This window comes from Sus scrofa, chromosome 10 (genome assembly GCF_054392235.1).
Source record: "Sus scrofa isolate SSC_HxYL_T2T_F1_AM1 chromosome 10, Sscrofa_HxYL_maternal_Yorkshire_Landrace_v2.0, whole genome shotgun sequence".
In the NCBI taxonomy this organism is placed as follows: Eukaryota; Metazoa; Chordata; class Mammalia; order Artiodactyla; family Suidae; genus Sus; species Sus scrofa.
In genome coordinates, this window is record NC_139392.1 from 71731523 (window position 1) to 71751093 (window position 19571).

Below are 19571 nucleotides of genomic sequence, written 5' to 3' on the forward strand. Positions count from 1 at the left end.
TGGATTTGCCATTGCTATGACTGTGGCACAGGCCTGCAGCTGCAGCTCCAATTAGATCCCTAGCCTGGCAACTTCCGTGTGCCACAGATGTGGCCCTAAAAAAAAAGAAAGGTGCTTTCTTTGAGAGAAAGACAGCATGGTGTTAGAAAGCCAGACCCCTGCTCAACTGCAGGAAAGGTACAGAGCGAGGCAGCTGGAGAGGACAGCAGAGGCAGGATGGGAAATAGATGAGTCATGGAAAAAAATGTACAAACCAGGAATAATGCAGTTATCACCAAAGTCAAGCAAGAAAGGTCTTTTACCAAGGATGGTAATTAAATTATAAATTAGAGGCCAAGAAAGGTTAAGATAAAGAAAAAATTCATTAGATTGGATGACAGCTATTTAAGTAAAATATGGGTGCAGAGACCAGATCAGAGAGAGTTCATGAAAGACAACAGATACCAAGAAATGTCGGTTCAGACTGAATTCTTTTTTTCTGAAAAAAGACCAAAATGGCCAGAGCAGCCTAAGCTGATGTTGAGGACTCTTTGAGCGCTACCTGGATTTACAGAAGGTGACATGCTTTTGAGACAGGTAATATATGGACTCAAACCCAATTTTTCACCTGACAAATTTCCGTATCTCCCTGATTCCTCATCACTTCCTCTGTTGAAAAACAAACAAACAAACAAAAAAGTCAGGAGTTCCCGTCGTGGTGCAGTGGTTAACGAATCCTACTAGGAACCATGAGGTTGTGGGTTCGATCCCTGCCCTTGCTCAGTGGGTTAATGATCCGGCGTTGCTGTGAGCTGTGGTGTAGGTTGCAGACGCGGCTCAGATCCCGAGTTGCTGTGGCTGTGGCGTAGGCCGGCGGCTACAGCTCCGATTCAACCCCTAGCCTGGGAACCTCCATATGCCACGGGAGCGGCCCAAGAAATAGCAAAATAAAATAAAATAAAATAAAAGTCATACCTACATTGCAAGGCTGTTTTGAAGATAATGTATGCTTGGGTATTCAGTACTGTGCCTGACATGTAATTTGTAAGTCCAAATGGGCACGTGTGGAATTTCCTTTTCTTAAAATAGTATGAATAATTGACCTACGTCTACATTATTATAAATGTAAATTTATATGGGATATTTTATTTACTTATTTGTTTGTTTGTTTGTTTTTTAGGGCTGCACCTACAGCGCATGGAGGTTCCTAGGCTAGGGGTCCAGTCGGAACTGCAGCCGCCAGCCTACACCACAGCCACAGCAACCTGGGATCCTAACCTATTACACCACAGCTCATGGCAGTGCCCCTGGATCCTTAACCCACTGAGCAAGACCAGAGATTGAACCTGCGTCCTCATGGATATATGAGTCAGGTTTATTACTGCTGAACCACCCGTGAACTCCCACATGGGATATTTAGAATGTGGTGCTGCCAGGAGAGCTGATTTGGTTTATTCTCAAGATCCATTTCTCTGTGTGGGACTTAATTGTGTCATGAAAAGAACCAGTACTTTTCTAAATATCCTCAGGTCCTCTAGGACAGAAGTGGCAGTATTGAGGAGGAGTTATTCTCTAGCTTCAATATTAAAATGTTCTTTTTTTTTTTTTTCAAAGATGTTCTGTTCAGATCTACATTTGTTTTCCTTTGGGGAAAGCAGTTTCCCTCAGTTGGCACCTTTGCCAGCTTATACTAACCTGACAGATCCCAGAACACTGCATGGAGTGTGAGGCCTGGAGGTATGTTTATTAAAGAGATTCTCTGTGATAAATGGGACATTCGACTCGTTTTAGACTGTTTCTTAGAGATGATAATGAAATTGCCTTTTTAAAGAGTTAATTTAATTCTGTAGGTAGATAATACAAGTGAAAGCATGCCAATTCCATCATTCATTTGTAATTACATCATGATTGCTTTTGAAAGGGTTGACTGGCCAAGTTATTAAGGTAACTGCAATCAGCAGGGAATTGTGTATCTCACTGAGTGGTTGCTGTTGAAATTGACCTCACATCCAGCCCATGAAGGGTCACATGACAAGATGACCTGCCTGGCACTAGAGGTGTGGAGAAGCAAAGGTAGGGTCCCCAGGAAGCTGTAAGTGGCTGAGACTGATGTGTGAGCATCTAAATTACTGTATCACATGACAAAACCAATAAACGTGAGCAGCACAGAAGAGCAGAGCAAAAGAGGGTCTGAGTGGCGGCTCTCTGGGGTTCAGAAAGGCTTGCTCGATGGGGTGGCTGAGCTGGATTTTGGAGGATCACCTCAAAGGCACGCGTCCTGTGGGAGGCTGGCTCCCAAAGAGAAGGTTAAGGGGAGGCTGTGAGCTGCGCTGTGTGCGTTCAGCTTCTTGACCCCAACTTACCCATCGGTTAAGTGATTCCTCTGTGGAGAGCAGTGAGTGCCACAGCAGAGAGGGCTCAGAACTGAGTGTGACCGACATTCCTCTGCCAGGAAGTAGGGAACCAGCAGAAAAGAGGTGGCTCCCTCCTCACATTTCTTCTAGCCTCAGCCAGTGCCAATATTTTCTAATGTCTCTTTGACCCTCTGAAATGAAAGTCGTTGATGCCACAGCCTAACGATATGCATGATTTCAGTTTATAATTATGCGAAATGCAATGAAAAGGAGAAAGAAAAGGAAAGCCTATAAAATAGTGTGCATTTGAATATGTCAGTGCTCTGACACAACTCTGCTAAGTCAGCTGATAGAGTAGTTAGACTCTTCCTATCTGCAGAGTGAGTTGTGACAAAGTGTAAATTTAAACAGCTAGGTGTCGGCTCCATAACCCTGAGCGAGGCCAGGGATTAAACCTGCATCCTCATGGACACTAGTCAGTTCATTTCCACTGAGCCACAATGCAAAATTCCTGCTTACTTTTAAATGTGATTCTCATGTCTTTGTGAGGCCTGTGCTAACTCGGAGAGCATATGGGTTCCCCACATAGATTGAATTCTGTCGTGGCACTCATTTTTCTCTTATTTATGTACAATTTTCACACACACACACACATTTAATTTATGAATCCTCCTTCGTCATTGATTTGCACGTCAAATTAGTGTCTTGCAGGGAGGGAAAGTGCCTTAGGCATCCTTGTATACACAAGACCCAGCACGGCATCCCGGCCCACAGTACATAGAAGAAAAGCGCTTGCTGATGTGAATGTGAATGGTGATAATAAGAGTTTAACTTGTTTACCAGAAAAAGTACATTACCTAAAACTTGGCAAATCTACACTTCCACAGAATGAAAGGATTAGATCATACAACTCTCCAGTTTTCTTTTGGCTTGAAAATGTTGCTAAAATCATTTTTAAGCTGAAGAAACAGTGCCATCTAGTGGTAAATTTGTGTTTCTTTTGACAAGACTATTTTTATTTATTTGTTTGTTTGTATTATTTTATTTATTTTTCTTGCCCGCACCCATGGCATATGGAAGTTCCCAGGTTAGGGGTGAAATCGGAGCTGCATCTACCAGCCTACGCTTCAGCCACAGCGACACGGGCTCTGAGTTGCATCTTCGACCTACACCACAGTTCACGGAAGCCTGGGATCCTTAGCCCACTGATGGAGGCCAGGGATCGAACCTGTATTCTCGTGTATACTTTGTTGGATTCTTAACCTGCTGAGCCACAATGGGAAACCCAGATGTGACTTTTTTTTTTTTTTTTTCGTTTTAGGGCCACACCAATGGCATATGGAAATTTCCAGGCTAGGGGTCAAGTCAGAGCTACAGCTGCTGGCCTACACCATAGCCACAGCGACATGGGATCCGAGCCAAGTCTATAATGTGTACTATAGCTCACGGCAACGCAGGATCTTTAACCCACTGAGCGAGGCCAGGGATCAAAGCTGGGTCCTCACGGATCCTAGTCAGCTTCGTAACTGCTGGGCCATGATGAGAATTCCAGAGACATAACTTTTTAACCATTTCTATTTTAGATATTCCTAGCATTTTAAAATTATGTCAGCGATCATAGTTGTGTTATAAATTCAGTATTCAGTATTGTTTTTGCAATGCAACAGACATCACTCAGGTGGAGAAAACTTTGTTTTCTAGTAATGGTTTGAGAGAAATCCAAGCACTGGCTATTTCAATAGGCATTTGTCAAAGGCTTCTTCTGTGCCAGGGATTGTTCTGGGTGCTGGTGACACTCCAGTGAATAACCAAAGTCCCCCCACCTTGGGGCTTACATGCTTAATGGGGGGGAAACCAGAAGTAAAAGTGCAATAAGTAAGATAGGTTTGATTATAGTAAGAAAAATGAACAGGGAGATGCTAGGGGAGGGCACATTAGGTAGAGTTGGGCTTTCAGAGGAGGGGACACCTGAGCCTGAGTCCCCAGGATGCTGAGTGGGTTGTGTTCAAAGGCCGAGGGGAGAGAGCTCCCAGCAGGAGGAACAGAGCAGGGAGATTTGTCAGGGGAGGGAGGAGTGATGGGTGGGGGGGTGGGGGGAAGCAGCCCAGGCCAGACCTGGTGGGGTGGGGCTTGCAGACCTCGGGAAAGAGAATGGATTGTCCCTGAGATGCAGGGGGTCCATGGGAACATTGCAGGCCAAGCAGGAGCGTAATCTGCTCTAAGCTTGCATGTGTTCAGGCGGCTCCATGGAGAACACTCTGTGGAACCAGAGCTCCTAGGAAACGTTTTTCCAATGAAGGTGATGGACCGTGGTGGGAGCAGTGGAGACGGAGCATTTGGGATGGATGTTAGGGGGTGGAGAAAAATAGCTGGGCTGTGGGCTGGGCCACAAGAAACGAAGGGTGGCTGAAGGGTTAGGCCTGGGCCATTTAGTGACGTAAACATGACTTGGGGCGGCTGTTGGGGGGGCAGTGGGAGAGAGGAGTCCAAGGCACTTTTGCATTTCTTGGCTATTTACTGAGTAGCTTTTATGTGCCAGACACGCTTCTGAAAACTGGGAATGTAGCAGTGAACAGAACAGACAGCAACTGGTACTTGCAAGACACTTGCATTCTCTTCAGTGGGAAAGACAATGAAATAAATGACACACACACACACACACACACACACACACACACACACACACACACGATGTGGAAGTTAATACATGCTCTGAAGAAAAAGCCAAGCGGCAAAGGTGGGAGGGAATGTTGGGAGAGTTTGTGTGTTAAATAAGGTGGTCAGAGAAGGCTTTTTTTTTTTTTTTTTTTTTCTTTTTAGGGCTGTGCCTGCGGCATATGGAGGTTCCCAGACTAGGGGTTCAATCAGAGCTACAGCTGCAGGACTACATCACAGCCACAGCAACACAGGATCCAAGCTGCATCTGCGACCTACACTGCAGCTTGTGGCAATGCTGGATCCTTAACCTACTGATTGAGGCCATTACTTGAACCCACAGCTTGTTGAATACTAGTTGGGTTCTTTTCTTTTTTTCCTTTTGCTTTTTAGGGCCGCACTTGGGGCATATGGAGGTTCCCAGGCTAGGGGACGAGTTGGAGCTACAGCTACTGGCCTTCACCACAGCCACAGCAATGCCAGCTCCAAGCCACGTCTGCAACCTACACCACAGCTCATGGCAACGCCAGATCCTTAACCCACTGAGCGAGGCCAGGGATGGAACGCGCATCCTCATGGTTCCTAGTCGGATTGTTTCCCCTCTGCCACAACAGGAACTCCACTAGTTGGGTTCTTAACCTGCTGAGCTACAATGGGACCTCCCCAGAGAAGGAGTTAATGAGTCAGTGATAGTTGAGTAAAGACCTAAAAGAACAGAGGGGAAGGAAAACCGTGTGGATCAATCAGAGAACATTCCCTGCAAAGGGAATAGCACGTGCAACCGCCTGGCCTGGAAACCAAAGTTCCCGGTTCACTGGAGGAGCAGAGTGGAGACAGTGAGAGATCAGATGGGAAAGGTCAGGCGTGGGAGCGGGAGCAGATCCTAGGAGGTCATGGTAGTGGCTCTGAATGGATGGGAAGCCGTGAGGAGAGTTCTCGGCAGAGCAGTGACCTGGTCTGACTTACATTTTAACTGTATCCTCTGGCTGACTTGTTGGGGACAGACTCGAGAGTGACAAGAGCAGAACGGGGGTGGGGCGGGGCGGGGCGGGGGTGCTACATGGGTGAGAATCAGGGAGAGTACATGGCTTGGACCAGAGCTGTGGTGAGGGCAGAGGTGAAGATAGCAAGGGGCTTCCTGGCTCTGACAACACATTATTTTTTTAATCAGATAGTACTTTCCCAATGAGAAAAGAAATTTTAGGCATCATACTAGGTTTTTACTGAAAGTCATTAGAGTAGAATTGATTCAGTAGTAATTCTGATCCTATCCTAAATTAAACCTAACTGGAAGTAAAACAGTCTAAGATTCTTCTTCTTTTTTTTTTTTTTTTTTTGCTTTTTAGGGCCACACTCGTGGCACATGGAGGTTTCCAGACTAGGTGTCTAATCAGAGCTACAGCTGCTGGCCTACACAGAGCCTCAACAACGGCAGATCCGAGCTGTGTCCGCGACCTACACCACAGCTCACAGCAATGCCAGATCCTTACCCCACTGAGCGAGGCCAGGGATCGAACCAGCAACCTCATGGTTGCTAGTTGGATTCATTTCCATTGCACCACAATGGGAACTCACAGTGTAAGATTCCTAATTGTGACCTGTTGTAACTTCACATCCATTTTAGTGTAAAATATGCAACTTCTTTGTGAATAATGGATACCCAGTGAACTATTTTCTTTTCCAGTAATATGGAGATAGTGAAATGCCAACCTGCCGGGAACATTTTGTGGTTCCACTGTACCTGCTCCCTTTATCTCTCCTGGAAACTTCCTTACAGTTCAGTTTGTCGGTGGCTCATCTTTGGAAAGAGAAGGATTTAATGCTACATATACTCTTGTGGACAGTGAGTAAATCGAGACATATTTACATACTATGAAACTTTATGCACTAAAAGTTATGCCATGCTTATGTCTAAACTCAGTGTTAATTACCAAACTCAATGTTAATTACCAAACTCAATGTTAATTAATATCTTAGCTCAATGGCAATTACTAAATGCCATGTTCATTGCTCTGTGCTTAATCCATGATACAAATTTGGTACAATTCCTAGCCAAGAATCGATACAGTGAATCCTTCATAGAGTGATGTAAATATAGCTCCTTTGGGCTGGAATTTGACATTGAAACAATGTGTGTGTGATGAGTTACAGGGCCAGTGTCTCATAAGTTGGTTCTTTTTTCTCATCCCAGTGCCTTGTGGCGGAACATATAATGCAACTTGGACCTCACAAACTATTTGGTCCCCCAGTTCCTCAGACCCAGATGTCCCACTTACCACCTGCACTTGGGTCATCGAAGCGCCTCTGCATCAGCAAGTCGAGATAACCGTGTGGACATTTCAGCTGCACTCACAGGACTGCGACCAGAATTACTTAGAGTTTCAGGACCCCCCAGAGGTAGTGATTATGGGATGAATGACAGTCACAGCTGTGACCTCCTCACCTGTATCTGCAGAAAACACTTGAAGTAATGAGGGCACGATGAACCAAATTCTCAGAGTTGCTTCCAGCCTAATGTGGTTTTCGGCCATCTGCAAAACCCTCCATTTATAAGCATTAGGAAGCTTGAGCTTGGTCTGCCGGTCAGGGGCAAAAGAAACATCTGGGTGTCTTGATACAAGTGCACAGCCCGGGGCCACACCCCCCAGAGACGAATCCCACCACCACTGGCTCATCCACCTAAAGCTTTCATGAGCATCTCTGGTGATGCCAGTACCCCACAGAGAAATGCTTCGCAGTTAGTGGGATCCGTGCATAGAATAAATTGAAGGGGTCAGTTAAGAAGCCATTTGGGGAGTTCCCGTCATGGCTCAGTGGTAATGAACCTGACTAGTCCTCCTGAGGACTCAGGTTTGATCCCTGGCCTCGCTCAGTGGGGTAAGGATCTGGCGTTGCCGTGAGCTCTGACATAGGCTGGCTGCTGTAGCTCTGTTTCAGCTCCTAGTCTGGGAAATTCCATATGCTGCAGGTGTGGCCCTAAAAAGACCAAAAAAAAAAAAAAAAAAAGATGAATCCATTTGGTACCAGTCTAGTGGGACTATATTCAGGAGAGAAAAGCTGTTTGGATTTAAAAAAAAAAAAAAAAGATGCATCTGAATTGCCCAGGGAAGAAGGTGTTGAGGAGACAGTTAAGCATGAAAGTGTGATGTTGACAGGACGCCTGGAGATGTGGTGTCCTCCTCAGGTGAGTAGGTAGTTGAAATCATGCAAGGGATGCACTTATTCAGGGGACAGATGTGGTGTGAGAGGACGTGACCTGAGGATGACACCTGGTAGGGGCTCCCAGGAACCACTGAGCTGTCTCTCTGCAGGTTGAGGAGCAACTCACATACTCTGGTTCATTCCAAGAGTGTCACCTTCAGACCCATGTGCTGGCTGTCATAGAAAGTCCAGCCTCACTGTTGTCATTGTCAAGGCATGCCCTCACTACAAATTCAGGGTCCTTTGCATCTTGGTAGTGGGGCAGGGAAGGGGAATCCAGCTTGGCTGATGCCATCGGGAAGAGGTCTGAGAGGTGCTTGCTGCTGAGTACTCCCTGGATTTGCTGAGTTTTGTGCAAAAGCATGGACAGAGAAATGTCCTAGCTTCCAGCAGGGTCAGGGTGCTGGCATTGGTTGTTGGTAGGTTTCAGAGTAAGATTCCTATTCCCCAGGGGTACCCTTCCAGGGTTAAGCTGAACAGGCGCTTTGGTTGAAAGCTCCTTTGATTTCCCGTTGCTTCCTGAAGCTGAGATGATAAGGACCGGAGCAGACCACCCTCACAGGGTACAAAGCAGCCCTGGATCATAAGAGCAGCTTGTTGGCCTCATATAAGTCCCAATGTTGTCATGAATACACAGTGCCCTTGGGCTAAATTAATAAATGAGAGGAAGGGGCTTTAGCTTGGTAGAGAGGAAGGTAAGAAATGGGTGATGGAGAGTGAGTGGAACTTTCACAGGGTCCAAGAGTAGAAAGAGAAGACGCAGTTGGAGGATCATGAAAGGGTTGTGTGATGCAGGCACCATCTGTCTGTGATGATGGAAAGGTCTGTCCGGATGCCTGGCACTGGATAGGGAACCACGGAGAGCAGAGACGAAAGTCACTGGTGCGTCCCTGGGGGTTTGGGGTTAGGAGATGCATACTGTTACCTTTAGACGGCTAAGCAACGAGGTCCTGCTGTACAGCACAGGTAACTCTGTCCAGTCTCTTGGGACAGACCATGATGGAAGATAGAGTAGGAAAGGAGTGTAGGAGTTCCTGTCATGGCTCAGTGGAAAGGAATCTGACCAGCATCCGTGAAGACGCAGGTTTGGTTCCTGGCCTCGCTCCGAAGGTTAAGGATCCGGCATTGCCATGAGCTGTGGTGTAGGTCACAGATGAGGCTTGGATCTGGCGTGGCTGTGGCTGTGGCTTAGGCCGGCAGCTGCAGCTCTTATCGGACCCCTAGTTTGGGAACCTCCATATGCTACAACTTGCAGCCCTAAAAACACAAACAAAAAAAAAGGGAATATATATATATATATCATATAATATATATGTATGATATATATATATATGATGACCGGGTCACTTTTCTGTACAGAGGAAACTGGCACAACATTGTAAATCAACTATAATTTTTTAAAAAATTGATGTTAAAAAAAAAAAGTCACTGGTATGGGAAGGAAAAGTTAGGATGCTCAGTGGATCATCCGTCAAAACCCGGACTCCTCAAGGGTCAGGAAGTACCTGGGCTGCCGAAGAGGACGGTGATCTTGGACCCCACAGGTCTTTAAGAACCACAAGGGCGGTGAGAATGATGAGAGGGTCAGAGGGTATCTTTGGCCAGATGTAGTTACCCTAAGAGGAGAACTCACTTTGATCCAGTGGTGGATGCTGTGCTGGGGACCCTGGGGTGTCCCCCTCCCCTCCAGCCACCCCTGTCCCTACACCGTGGTTTGTGGGGTGTGGGAAGAGAATAGGCTCCCCCAGGAGGCTGCTGGGGACCCAGGTTTCCCTCGAGGCCACAGTGGGGAAGGGCTGAGATGTGTAAGGGGGCGGCTGACAATGCAGGGAAAGTACGGCAGGCACGGGGGCGGGGGTGGGGGGCAGAGACGGGCACAGGAGTTTGCACACAGACTGGGGAGCGGGCCTTTCCGAAGGTGCCCCGGAGCATCAGGTATTGGTCTCAGACAGACAGCAGTGAGTGACGGCTCGAAGCGAGGTCTTAATTCTCTGCTCAGGAACGGAACCTGGGCAGCCTGGGCGAAACCCAGGAGTCCCAGCCGCTAGAGCTGCTAGACTCAGAGCAGAATCGCCCTGATTCTTGCCCCCTGTTGAAAGCGAGAATGTTTCACGGAGGCGAAGACTGTGAAAATGGGTACAGGGTTTATGGTTGGAGACACGGTTCAACACGTGGGAGGGCACACAGAGAAGGCGTTTATTTATTTAAGTCAGAAGCAAAGCAGTAACACACCCCCAAAGGAGCGGGGGTGTGGGCGCCCCCCTGGATGAGGAAAGTGCCAGAGAGGGGATTTAAATCACTTATATGGGACAGGTCTTTGGCCAGTCATCTTGTTTTATTTTCTCACCCCGGACCGGACCCGGGGCCCTCCCCAGTCGGTTGGTCAAGGTGGATTCCAGAGCGAAGGTTATAGGATGGTGACCAGGACTTACTATGGCCTGGCGCCCCCTCCCTTTTTGACCCCAGGAGTCCTTCTGCGCTAGTGTATTTGGAGGGGGGGGTCTCCTTGACCCCAGGAGTGATTGAGGTTGTCATCTTTTTACCCTGGCAGAGCTCAGTTCCTGCCGTTCACTTTCCCCTTGACGTGGAGGTGAAGCCAGGCCCAGTGCACTTGGCCTGACAAAGCCAGGGGCGCATCTCCCCCCCACCTCAGTGTCAGGATTGACCTCGTGCGTGAGAGGCAGCCAGAGTCCTGGCTTGGGGGCCAGTTGCTTTCATGTGAGAACTGGGAGGCGTTCCTTAGCCCGTGTTTATCCTCACCTCTTGAGAGGAGCTGAGGCAGCCCAGGTCTTACAGGGGGACCAGGAACCTCATTACAGTGGATTCAAGGCAGTGCCAGAGCCCTGGGCATGTTTGCTGAGGGGCAGGAAGGGGCCCCGGAGAGTGTGGGTGAGTCTGACGGAGTTCAGGACAAGGAGAAGGCCCAGGAGGAGAACTGGGAGCTCGGGCAGCCCAGGTGCCTTCTGAGCCTGGCACAGGCCTGGGTAGGAAGCAGCACGGGGGGAAGGGCTTGTTTTCAGTGGGCAGGTGTTGCTGAAATACTGGCTGCCTCTCTATCCCGATGCCAGACAGAAATGCGAAGACGGAGCTGGAGGAAACAGAACAAGCAGCTTCATTGCCAGGAAGGAGCGGACACAGCAGGCTAGTGCCCCAAGGACTGTGCCCCCTGGAGGGGGCAGTGAGGGGTCCTTGACGAGTGTCCAGGGGCAGGGCGTGGTCAGCTCATGGACATGCTCCTGCCTGGGGGGTGGTGAGGTCATTGGGACTCAGCGTCATCACCCTCTGGTTCTGGCCAGTCTGGGGTCTCCGTGCTTGTGGGCAGCGTGCAGCTGCCTTCTCCCACCCGGTGGGGGCTTCAGCACCTGCACGGTGGCCCCAAGGACACAGCTCAGAATCTTAACTGTCGCCTTCGAGGAGTAACTAAAGGTCTTTGACTTGGTCAAATGGCTCAACTATCACCGTCTTGCTTGACTGTGTTCCTCTTTCTCTGTATTTTCTCACGTTTCTGATTAAGTTGATTCTTTAACTAAAGTTTTTCTCTAGATGAAAAGTGAGGTGGAGACACGAGTGGGGTCCCCTCTGGCGGCGCCTCCCGGGTCCTGCTCGGTTCCACAGGCGTCTGTGCTGTGGTTTCAACAGAAACTCGGCTTCCCCCACCCCACCCCGCCCCTCAGAGAATGGAGCCGTTTGTGCTTCCAACCTGAAGTCTTGTGCAGAGTGTTTCAGACTCTGTGATTAGCCGCCAGGGTTGAGCTGCATTTTTATTTAAAAATTTGTTCTTTTTACGGTCGCACCAGTGGCATGTGGAAGTTCCCAGGCTAGGGGGCGAGTCGGAGCTGTAGCTGCTGGCCTACACCACAGCCACAGAAGCAGGGGATCTGAGCCACATCTCTGACATACACCATTGCTCACGGCAACACCAGATCCCCGACCACCTGAGCAAGGCCAGGGATCAAACCGACGTCCTCATGGATATCAGTTGGATTCCTTTCCACTGAGCCACAATAGGGACTCCCTAGATGCACTTTAACTTCTGCTATGGCCTATTCTCTTTGGAATCTACACCTCCTGCCATTTGGCTTCCACTTCATTGCAGAGAAATGGAAATCCAGGAATTCGGTTCTGTGGCAGAAATGCTTCAGCTGTACCCACGTTTTATTCTTCCCTGAGCACCGCGATCATCATTTTCAAGTCTGAAGTTTTCAACACAGACTCTAGAGTGGGTTTTACCTACCGGATTGCAGGTGAGCCCTGGGGATGCCTCTTTTATTTAGAAAAACCCCCGTCAGGACAGTGACTACTAGACTTGACCCCTGTGAATCAATCAAGGCTTGTTAACAGAAACCAAACGCCCCTGAGGTTAGACCCTTCCCCAAAAGCCTGGCCCAGCTTAGCAAATTACTAAAGCTGCCTTCTAGAGAGAAAAGTAAATAAAATACTAATTAAAATGTTTAGAATAGCAGCCTCTTCTTCAAAGTTCCTCTAGTTAATTCAAAAGCCTACCAGTTATTGTATTAATTATTCACTTAAGCACACGGAGGAATCACTACATCTTGGAAAATCACTTTGGAAAACCCAAGGAGCCTTGGAGGAGTTGCTTTCTTACTGTCACCGAGATGTTTATTTCCAGAGAGCACTTCCTGTGACACTCCTTTCAAGCTTGATTAAGCCCAAAGCAGCCCTTGCTGAAAACAAGCACATAAAAACACTCTGAGTGTTTTTTACCAGAAATCAAGGACAGTCATTTGTCAGGGCTTTGAGAACAAATAGTTCCTCGGAGGATTTGAGGAAAACTCCTCGTGCAACCCTCTGTCCTGGAGGCAGAGCCTTCGTGCCCCCGTGGTCTCCATGGCAGCCAGCTCCACCTCGGTGTCCTCAGAAAAGCACAGAGAAGGCTAGAATGTTCTTCATCAAAGGAGAGCCTTCATGGTTCCAATGTCCCACGGGGTGGGTGGTTTCCGTCCAGACACTGCACTGAATTTGCTCAGTGCGCCCTTCGCTTCACGTCCAGGGTCTCAGTGACCTCAGAGGTAAACGAGGAGGCTGGATGCGCTTTCTCCTGGGGTGGGTTCCCACTTCACAGTCTTTTAAAAGTATTGCCGTCAAGGTGAAAGGGCGTTAAATACGGGGACGCCCCCTCCACGGGGCATCTCGTCTTTCCTCCAAGGCTGCAGCCGCGAGTACCAGAAGGCGTTCGGCCGCCTCCGGAGCCCCGGCTGGCCGGCCGGCTACGCCAGCGACGCGGACTGCGCCGTCGTCCTCAGGGCCCCCCGAAACCACACCATCTCCCTTTTCTTCCACGCCTTCGGCCTCGAGGACTCCGGCGGATGCACGTGGGACTTCTTGGAGGTAACAGACCTTTGACCGTCGAGCAAATGAATTGTTTACGAGAGGATGGCTCCCGGGAAGATTTTCCACTTTCTACTTCGCTGCTGTTCATCGTAGAGTCCTTCCTCGTGTCGCTGTGTTACTCACTTTTCTTTCAGTCTCTAAACAGTTACCAGCCATCTCCGAGGTCCAGACACCAGCAATCCAGTAGGAAACACGACATGTGCAGGGTCCCCCAGAGGCTCATAATCTGATGGGAGAGACAGGAAGTCATCACCTCCAGCATATTAGGGCTACCTAATCAGTCTGGGGACAGAGGAGTGTCTTGTCTTTTTTTTATTTTTTATTTATGTATTTATTTTATTTATTTATTTATTTATTTTTGGTCTTTTTAGGAACACAGCTGCAGCATATGGAAGTTCCCAGACTCGGGGTTGAATAGGAACTGCAGCTGCTGGCTTACACAATAGCCATAGCAATGCCAGATCCGAGCCACATCTGTGACCTGTACCAGAGCTCACAGCAACACCGGATCCTTAACCCACTGAGTGAGGCTAAGGATTGAACCTGTGTCCTCATGGATACTAGTCGGGTTCATTACCACTGAGCCACAATAGGAACTGAAGAGAAGCTTCTTGAAGGAGCTGATGTGCGAGTTGAGACCAGAAGGACCACAGGGAGGTCCAAGTGCAAAGTGCTCATTTTGGAGATGGAGGAGGGCTCTGGCTTTAAGCAGTGAGCTGGGTGTAAAGATAAAACGAAGTGATGCGGAACTGTTGGCCCTCCCCCCACACACACCGAGAGGGACCCCTCCCTTGTGAGGAGCTCAATGTCTGCATTTTGCCAAGAACGTCCTGGAGCTCCCTCCACTGTCTCTTGCAAACTCTGTTGGAAATGTGTCCATGCTTAGGACACAAAGGGAGGTGCAGCGCCAGGCCTATACCCAGAGGCAGGATCTACTATGAATGGAAGCTCCATCTAAACCTTACCCGGGACCCCCTATGTCCGCCTTACTTCTCATACTTGCCAGGTTTTGCTAAGGTTTCCAACAAGTTGCTTTGCTTCTCTGCACCCGTTATGGAGTTTCATTATCCTGCAACGCTCCCCCTGTAGGACTCATCAAAGTCCTCTGTGAACGACTATTCTCAACCTAGAGGAATGTGCTCAGAGGGAGCTCATGCCTTTTTCATGGGGACCACTAACCGTGGTAGGAAACTGGGGGGATGTGGATGTAGCTGGCAGGAAAGGAGAGAAAGACGGTATTGTTTGCATCATTCAAATTATTAAACTCAGACCTACGCGCCTCCCTTACCACAAGGCTGAGCAGTTACAGGGATGGAGGTGCAACAGAAACGAGGGGAGCGGGGTGCAGACAAAGGAAGAACAGCCCCCGCAGTTCAGAGCCACAGCCCAGCTCCTCGTGATTTCCATCAGGCTGGGTTGACCCTTGAGGACTGGAGTTAACTTTGCCCCCGGGTGCAGGAGAGCAAAGGCTAGCGTTCCAGCAGGTGGGGGTGACATGCCCCTCTCAGCTGCCCTTCCTCCTCCCAGAGAAATGGGTCTGAAACTTCCCATCCATCAAGCAACGACAGGAAGCTGCAGCTTAGACCCGTAAGGACAGCTGTGTCTGGTTTTCGGCGGGAAGATTCTACTGTGGTTTATCAGCAGGCGGCCGCAGCATTCCATTCATGTTATCAGTGATGGGAACAGAAGCTTTTTTTGGTCATGCTCAGGGATTAAACCCACAGCACAGCAGCAACCAGAGCCACTGCAGTAACAATGCCAGCTCCTTAACCTGCTGAGACACAGGAGAACTCTGGGAAAAGATATTTCTTTTTTCTTTCTTTTTTTTTTTTTTTTTTTTTTTTTTGCTTTTTCAGCCACACACACAGCGTGTGGAAGTTTCCAGAATGGAGGTCGAATCCAAGCCACAGCTGTGGCAATGCTGCTGTGCCACAATGGGAACCCCTGGGAAAGGAAATTTCTTACCAAGGATTCCGACTGCTTCCCTACCATGCAAAGGGTAAGCTCCAGACCCCATCTGCATCATCTCCCCTTTCAGAGTCATCTAATGTCCCCAAGATGCCCAGTGCTCCTTGTCCCACTCCTCCCGTGTGGAGAGAAATGAACAGCCTGTCATTGGTGCATTCAGTGGCAATTCCTATCTCGCTCCTCCTCTCCAAGCAACTAAAGAGAACCAGGGGGAAAAGACCCAAAGCCAAGGCTACAGTGGTGCAGGCCAGGCATTCCCAGACACGGCTGCCCTCTGCAGGCCGCTGAGGGCGCCTTCATCCATGGCAAGGCCACTTTCTTTAAACGCTAAGCAGAATAAGCCCCAAAGCATCAGAAAGGCATTTTTCTCTCCCACTGGCTACTCCCTAGACCTAAAGGAACCTCTCCAGATCAGCACAACCTGCCAAGTCTCCCCAGCACACCTCTGAGGACACTCTGTGACTTAAGACAATGAGCAGTTAACCCCATGTCCCCAACTATGAGATGATGAAGGGAATGGAGGCACTTCCAAGATTTTAAATACATGTATCAACACGGGGAGTTCCCATCGTGACTCAGTGGAAATGAACCCGACTAGTATCCATGAGGATGTGGATTTGATCCCTGGCCTCGCTCAGTGGGTTAAGGATGCAGCACTGCCATGAGCCGTGGTGTAGGTTGAAGATGTGGCTCCGATCCCGCATCCGCATCGCTGTGCCTGTGGTGTAGTTGCAGCTGCAGCTCCGATTAGCCCCCCAGCCTGGAAACTTGCATATGCCAAGGGTGAGGCTGTAAAAAAAAAACAAACAAAACAAAAAAACCCATAAAATCAGTGTTTGCACATGTGGGGCTAGTTCCAACTCTACCGCCTGGATAGCCTGTCTTTCGAACCCCTCAGGAGGCCTCCTCAGCTACTCCTGTGAACGTGCAGCAGGAGCTGGGCTGGGGGACGGAAGGGGGTGTGTGTGTGGCGTGGTTACCTGGCTCACACGCTGCCTGCCTTCCTGTTTTCACGTGTCTACCCCACATGTGAATTTAAACAATCGATTCAGCTTCACAATGTGTTTTAAAAATATATCTAAACAGTCAGACATTTTATGGATTTATTGAGTTATGTCCTTTTCCCAGATGGAAATTCACTTGCTTTTGAACTTTATTTCGTACATTGCAGTTTTTCATAGCCCATTTATAACCGAGCCATTTTCACGGAGAGAAAAAAAAAAAAAGCATACATGCAGTGTGATGAGTAAAGTATAACAGAGCTGACTGGAAGCAAGGTTGAAGATTTTCTCCCACCCATCTTTTCAATTTAATTTTATTATTATTATTATTATTATTATTTATGGTCAAACTCATAGCATGTGAAAATGGCTGCATATGGAAGTTCCTGGATCAGGGATTGAATCCAAGCCGCAGCTGCAGCAACCCCGGATCCTTTAACCCACTGTGCTTAGGATCGAGCCCAAACTTCTTTTTTTTCCCCTCCCCCACCCCGACCCTGCCCCTGAACCCGAACTTCTGAAGCAACCAGAGCCACTGCAGTCCGATTCTTAACCCACTGCACCACAGCAGGAACTCCGCCCCATCCATCTTTTTAAAATTCACTTTACATTCTTCAAAATGTCTCCCCAAGAACAAAGCTATAACTGGTTTGTCATATACCAATCAACTAGTTGGTTATAGAAACATGCTTTCATGTTTTAATCACTGGAGAGGAACAGGTATTTCTGAATCCAAGTGTGCTTGATTTTTGATCTACAAATTGAACATTTCTCTCCTTTGCAAGTGAAGGTGACTTCTGCATGTTCTAACCCTTTATTAAGTGCAGAAAAAGACAAAGTTTTTCCCAAAACATTGTCATGCCCCTTGTCTCTTGTCTTAATGTATAGTATGATAAGTCAGAGAAGAAGCTTCAATACGTCCAAGTGTAATAATGACTCCTTTTTATTTATTTTTTTTCTGATAGCAATATTTATTAGTGGCTGGCCTTTAGCAAGTCTTTCCAAAATATTCAGTTGAGCTTTCAGAGAAACAATTCTTTTACACACTTATAATTCTTTGGTTTATATAATATTTAAATTACATAATTACAATATCAAGTACAACTGATACAAAGAGGTTTGGGAACAAACACAGCTGACTGGTGGGAAGCAGGTAACAACTGACATGGCAAGAACAGAGCTCGCAGACTCGCTTTTGAATCATAACGACTCCTTTTTAAAGGTAAGAAATGGAAGCGAGAGCACTTCGCCACTGCTTGGCAAGTACTGTGGGACTCTGCTGCCAAATCCCATTTTCTCTCAGAGTCGTGACCTGTACCTGCGGTTTAAGAGCGATAGTGCAACTTCGGGTCGTGGCTATGAAATCATCTGGACCTCATCACCCTCTGGTAAGACAATGGCACTTTGAAAAGGAAAGTAGTGCAGCTAAGAAAAACCTACAGTGTCTAATAGAAAAAGACACTCCAAGTGATCTGATATTTTTTTTTTGTCCATCTGTGTACCTGATTATTCTCTGTTAAAAGTAAAGGGTTTTTTTTTGGAGTTCCCGTTGTGGCTCAGCAGTAATTGACCTGACTAGTATCCATGAGGATGTTGATTCAAAACCTGGCCTTACTCGGTGGGTTAAGGATCCACAGATGTGGCTTGGATGCTGTGGTGTAGGCCTGCAGCTGCAGTTCCGATTCAGCCCCTAGCCAGGGAACCTACATATGCCTCAGTGTGACCCAAAAAAGAAAATAAAAAGGTAGAATTGTTTTGTTTTTTTGTCTCTTTAGGGCTGCACCTGCAGCATATGGAGGTTCCCAGGCTAGGGGTTGAATCAGAGCTGTGGCCGCCGGCCTCCACCACAGTCACAGTGTCTCCAGATCTGAGCCGCATCTGTGATCTACACCACAGCTCATGGCAATGCCAGATCCTTAACCCATTGAGTGAGGCCAGGGATCAAACCTACGTCTTCATGGATACTAGTCAGATTCGTTTCTGCTGAGCCACGATGGGAACTCCAGAGATTCTTTAACAGCGAAAGTATAGACATTTTAAAAATTCTACTTTTATTCATTATTTTGACATAGTAAAGAATATATATCTAAAGTACAGATAAGGTATAAAGATTTGTAATTTTTTTGTATATTCTTTCTTTTTTTTTTTTTTGTCTTTTGTCTTTCTTTTGTTGTTGTTGTTGTTGCTGTTTCTTGGGCCGCTCCCGAGGCATATGGAGATTCCCAGGCTAGGGGTTGAATCGGAGCTGTAGCCACCAGCCTACGCCAGAGCCACAGCAACGCGGGATCCGAGCCGCGTCTGCAACCTACACCACAGCTCACGGCAACGCCGGATCGTTAATCCACTGAGCAAGGGCAGGGACCGAACCCGCAACCTCATGGTTCCTAGTCGGATTCGTTAACCACTGCGCCACGACGGGAACTCCTGTATATTCTAATTTTGTCATATTTTTTACTTTTGCTTTGATCGTGGAGGTAGTTCTCTGAGGATTAAAAAAAAAAAGTTTGCCTCACAACCAAGATACAAACACATACTTGCATAGGTATAAGTAGCCGTGTTCCCTGGAGGTGCCCTCATTTCTTGGCAGTCCTGGAGATTCAGGGCTTTCACAGGGCAGTAAGCACCTGCCTGCATATTTGGTTGGCTGCTTACTGGTAAGTGAAGGAAATTTAAGTTACGTCAATACGTAATTTACCATTATGAAATGTCCCCCCAAATACCTAAAAACTTTCAAAATAAGAATGACAAAAAGGACTCATTCTGAATATCCTGGGGAACTAGAAAAGGCTTCTATCAAGACAACTGTAGATAGTGGTTTCTTAATACCTGCAAAAAAAGTAAAAGAAGGTCTCCCTGTAAATTTACAGATAAGGAAATAAACCACTAAACTGAGTTGCCTTAAATGCACAGCTAGATTGTGCCAGAGGTGGAACTAAACCTCCACTGGTCAGAAACCCAGCCCAGTGCTTTTAAACTAAGCCATTTCTTCCTGTACACAGCTATCCAGATGCCCACGGCTATCTGGTCTAAATAACAAGTTTCCTGTGCAAATTCACCAACT

General features: G+C 47.7%; 1 protein-coding gene across 2 annotated transcripts in view; it reads left to right on the forward strand.

Annotated features, from left to right (window-relative positions):
* The window catches only part of LOC100739603 (cubilin-like), a 34860-nt gene that overhangs the window by 8797 nt on the left and 6492 nt on the right, over positions 1-19571 (forward strand). The window contains exons 1-7 of one of the 2 annotated variants that reach the window (XM_084980219.1): positions 489-576; positions 1594-1716; positions 6673-6831; positions 7180-7385; positions 12286-12433; positions 13357-13538; positions 17733-17898. In XM_084980219.1, coding sequence (XP_084836345.1) covers position 6831; positions 7180-7385; positions 12286-12433; positions 13357-13538; positions 17733-17898 — 703 coding nt within the window. In that variant the 5' untranslated portion in view covers positions 489-576; positions 1594-1716; positions 6673-6830. Of the gene's footprint in view, positions 1-488; positions 577-1593; positions 1717-6672; positions 6832-7179; positions 7386-12285; positions 12434-13356; positions 13539-17732; positions 17899-19571 lie in introns of those variants that run through there. The other variant, XM_084980218.1, reaches the window with a different exon arrangement.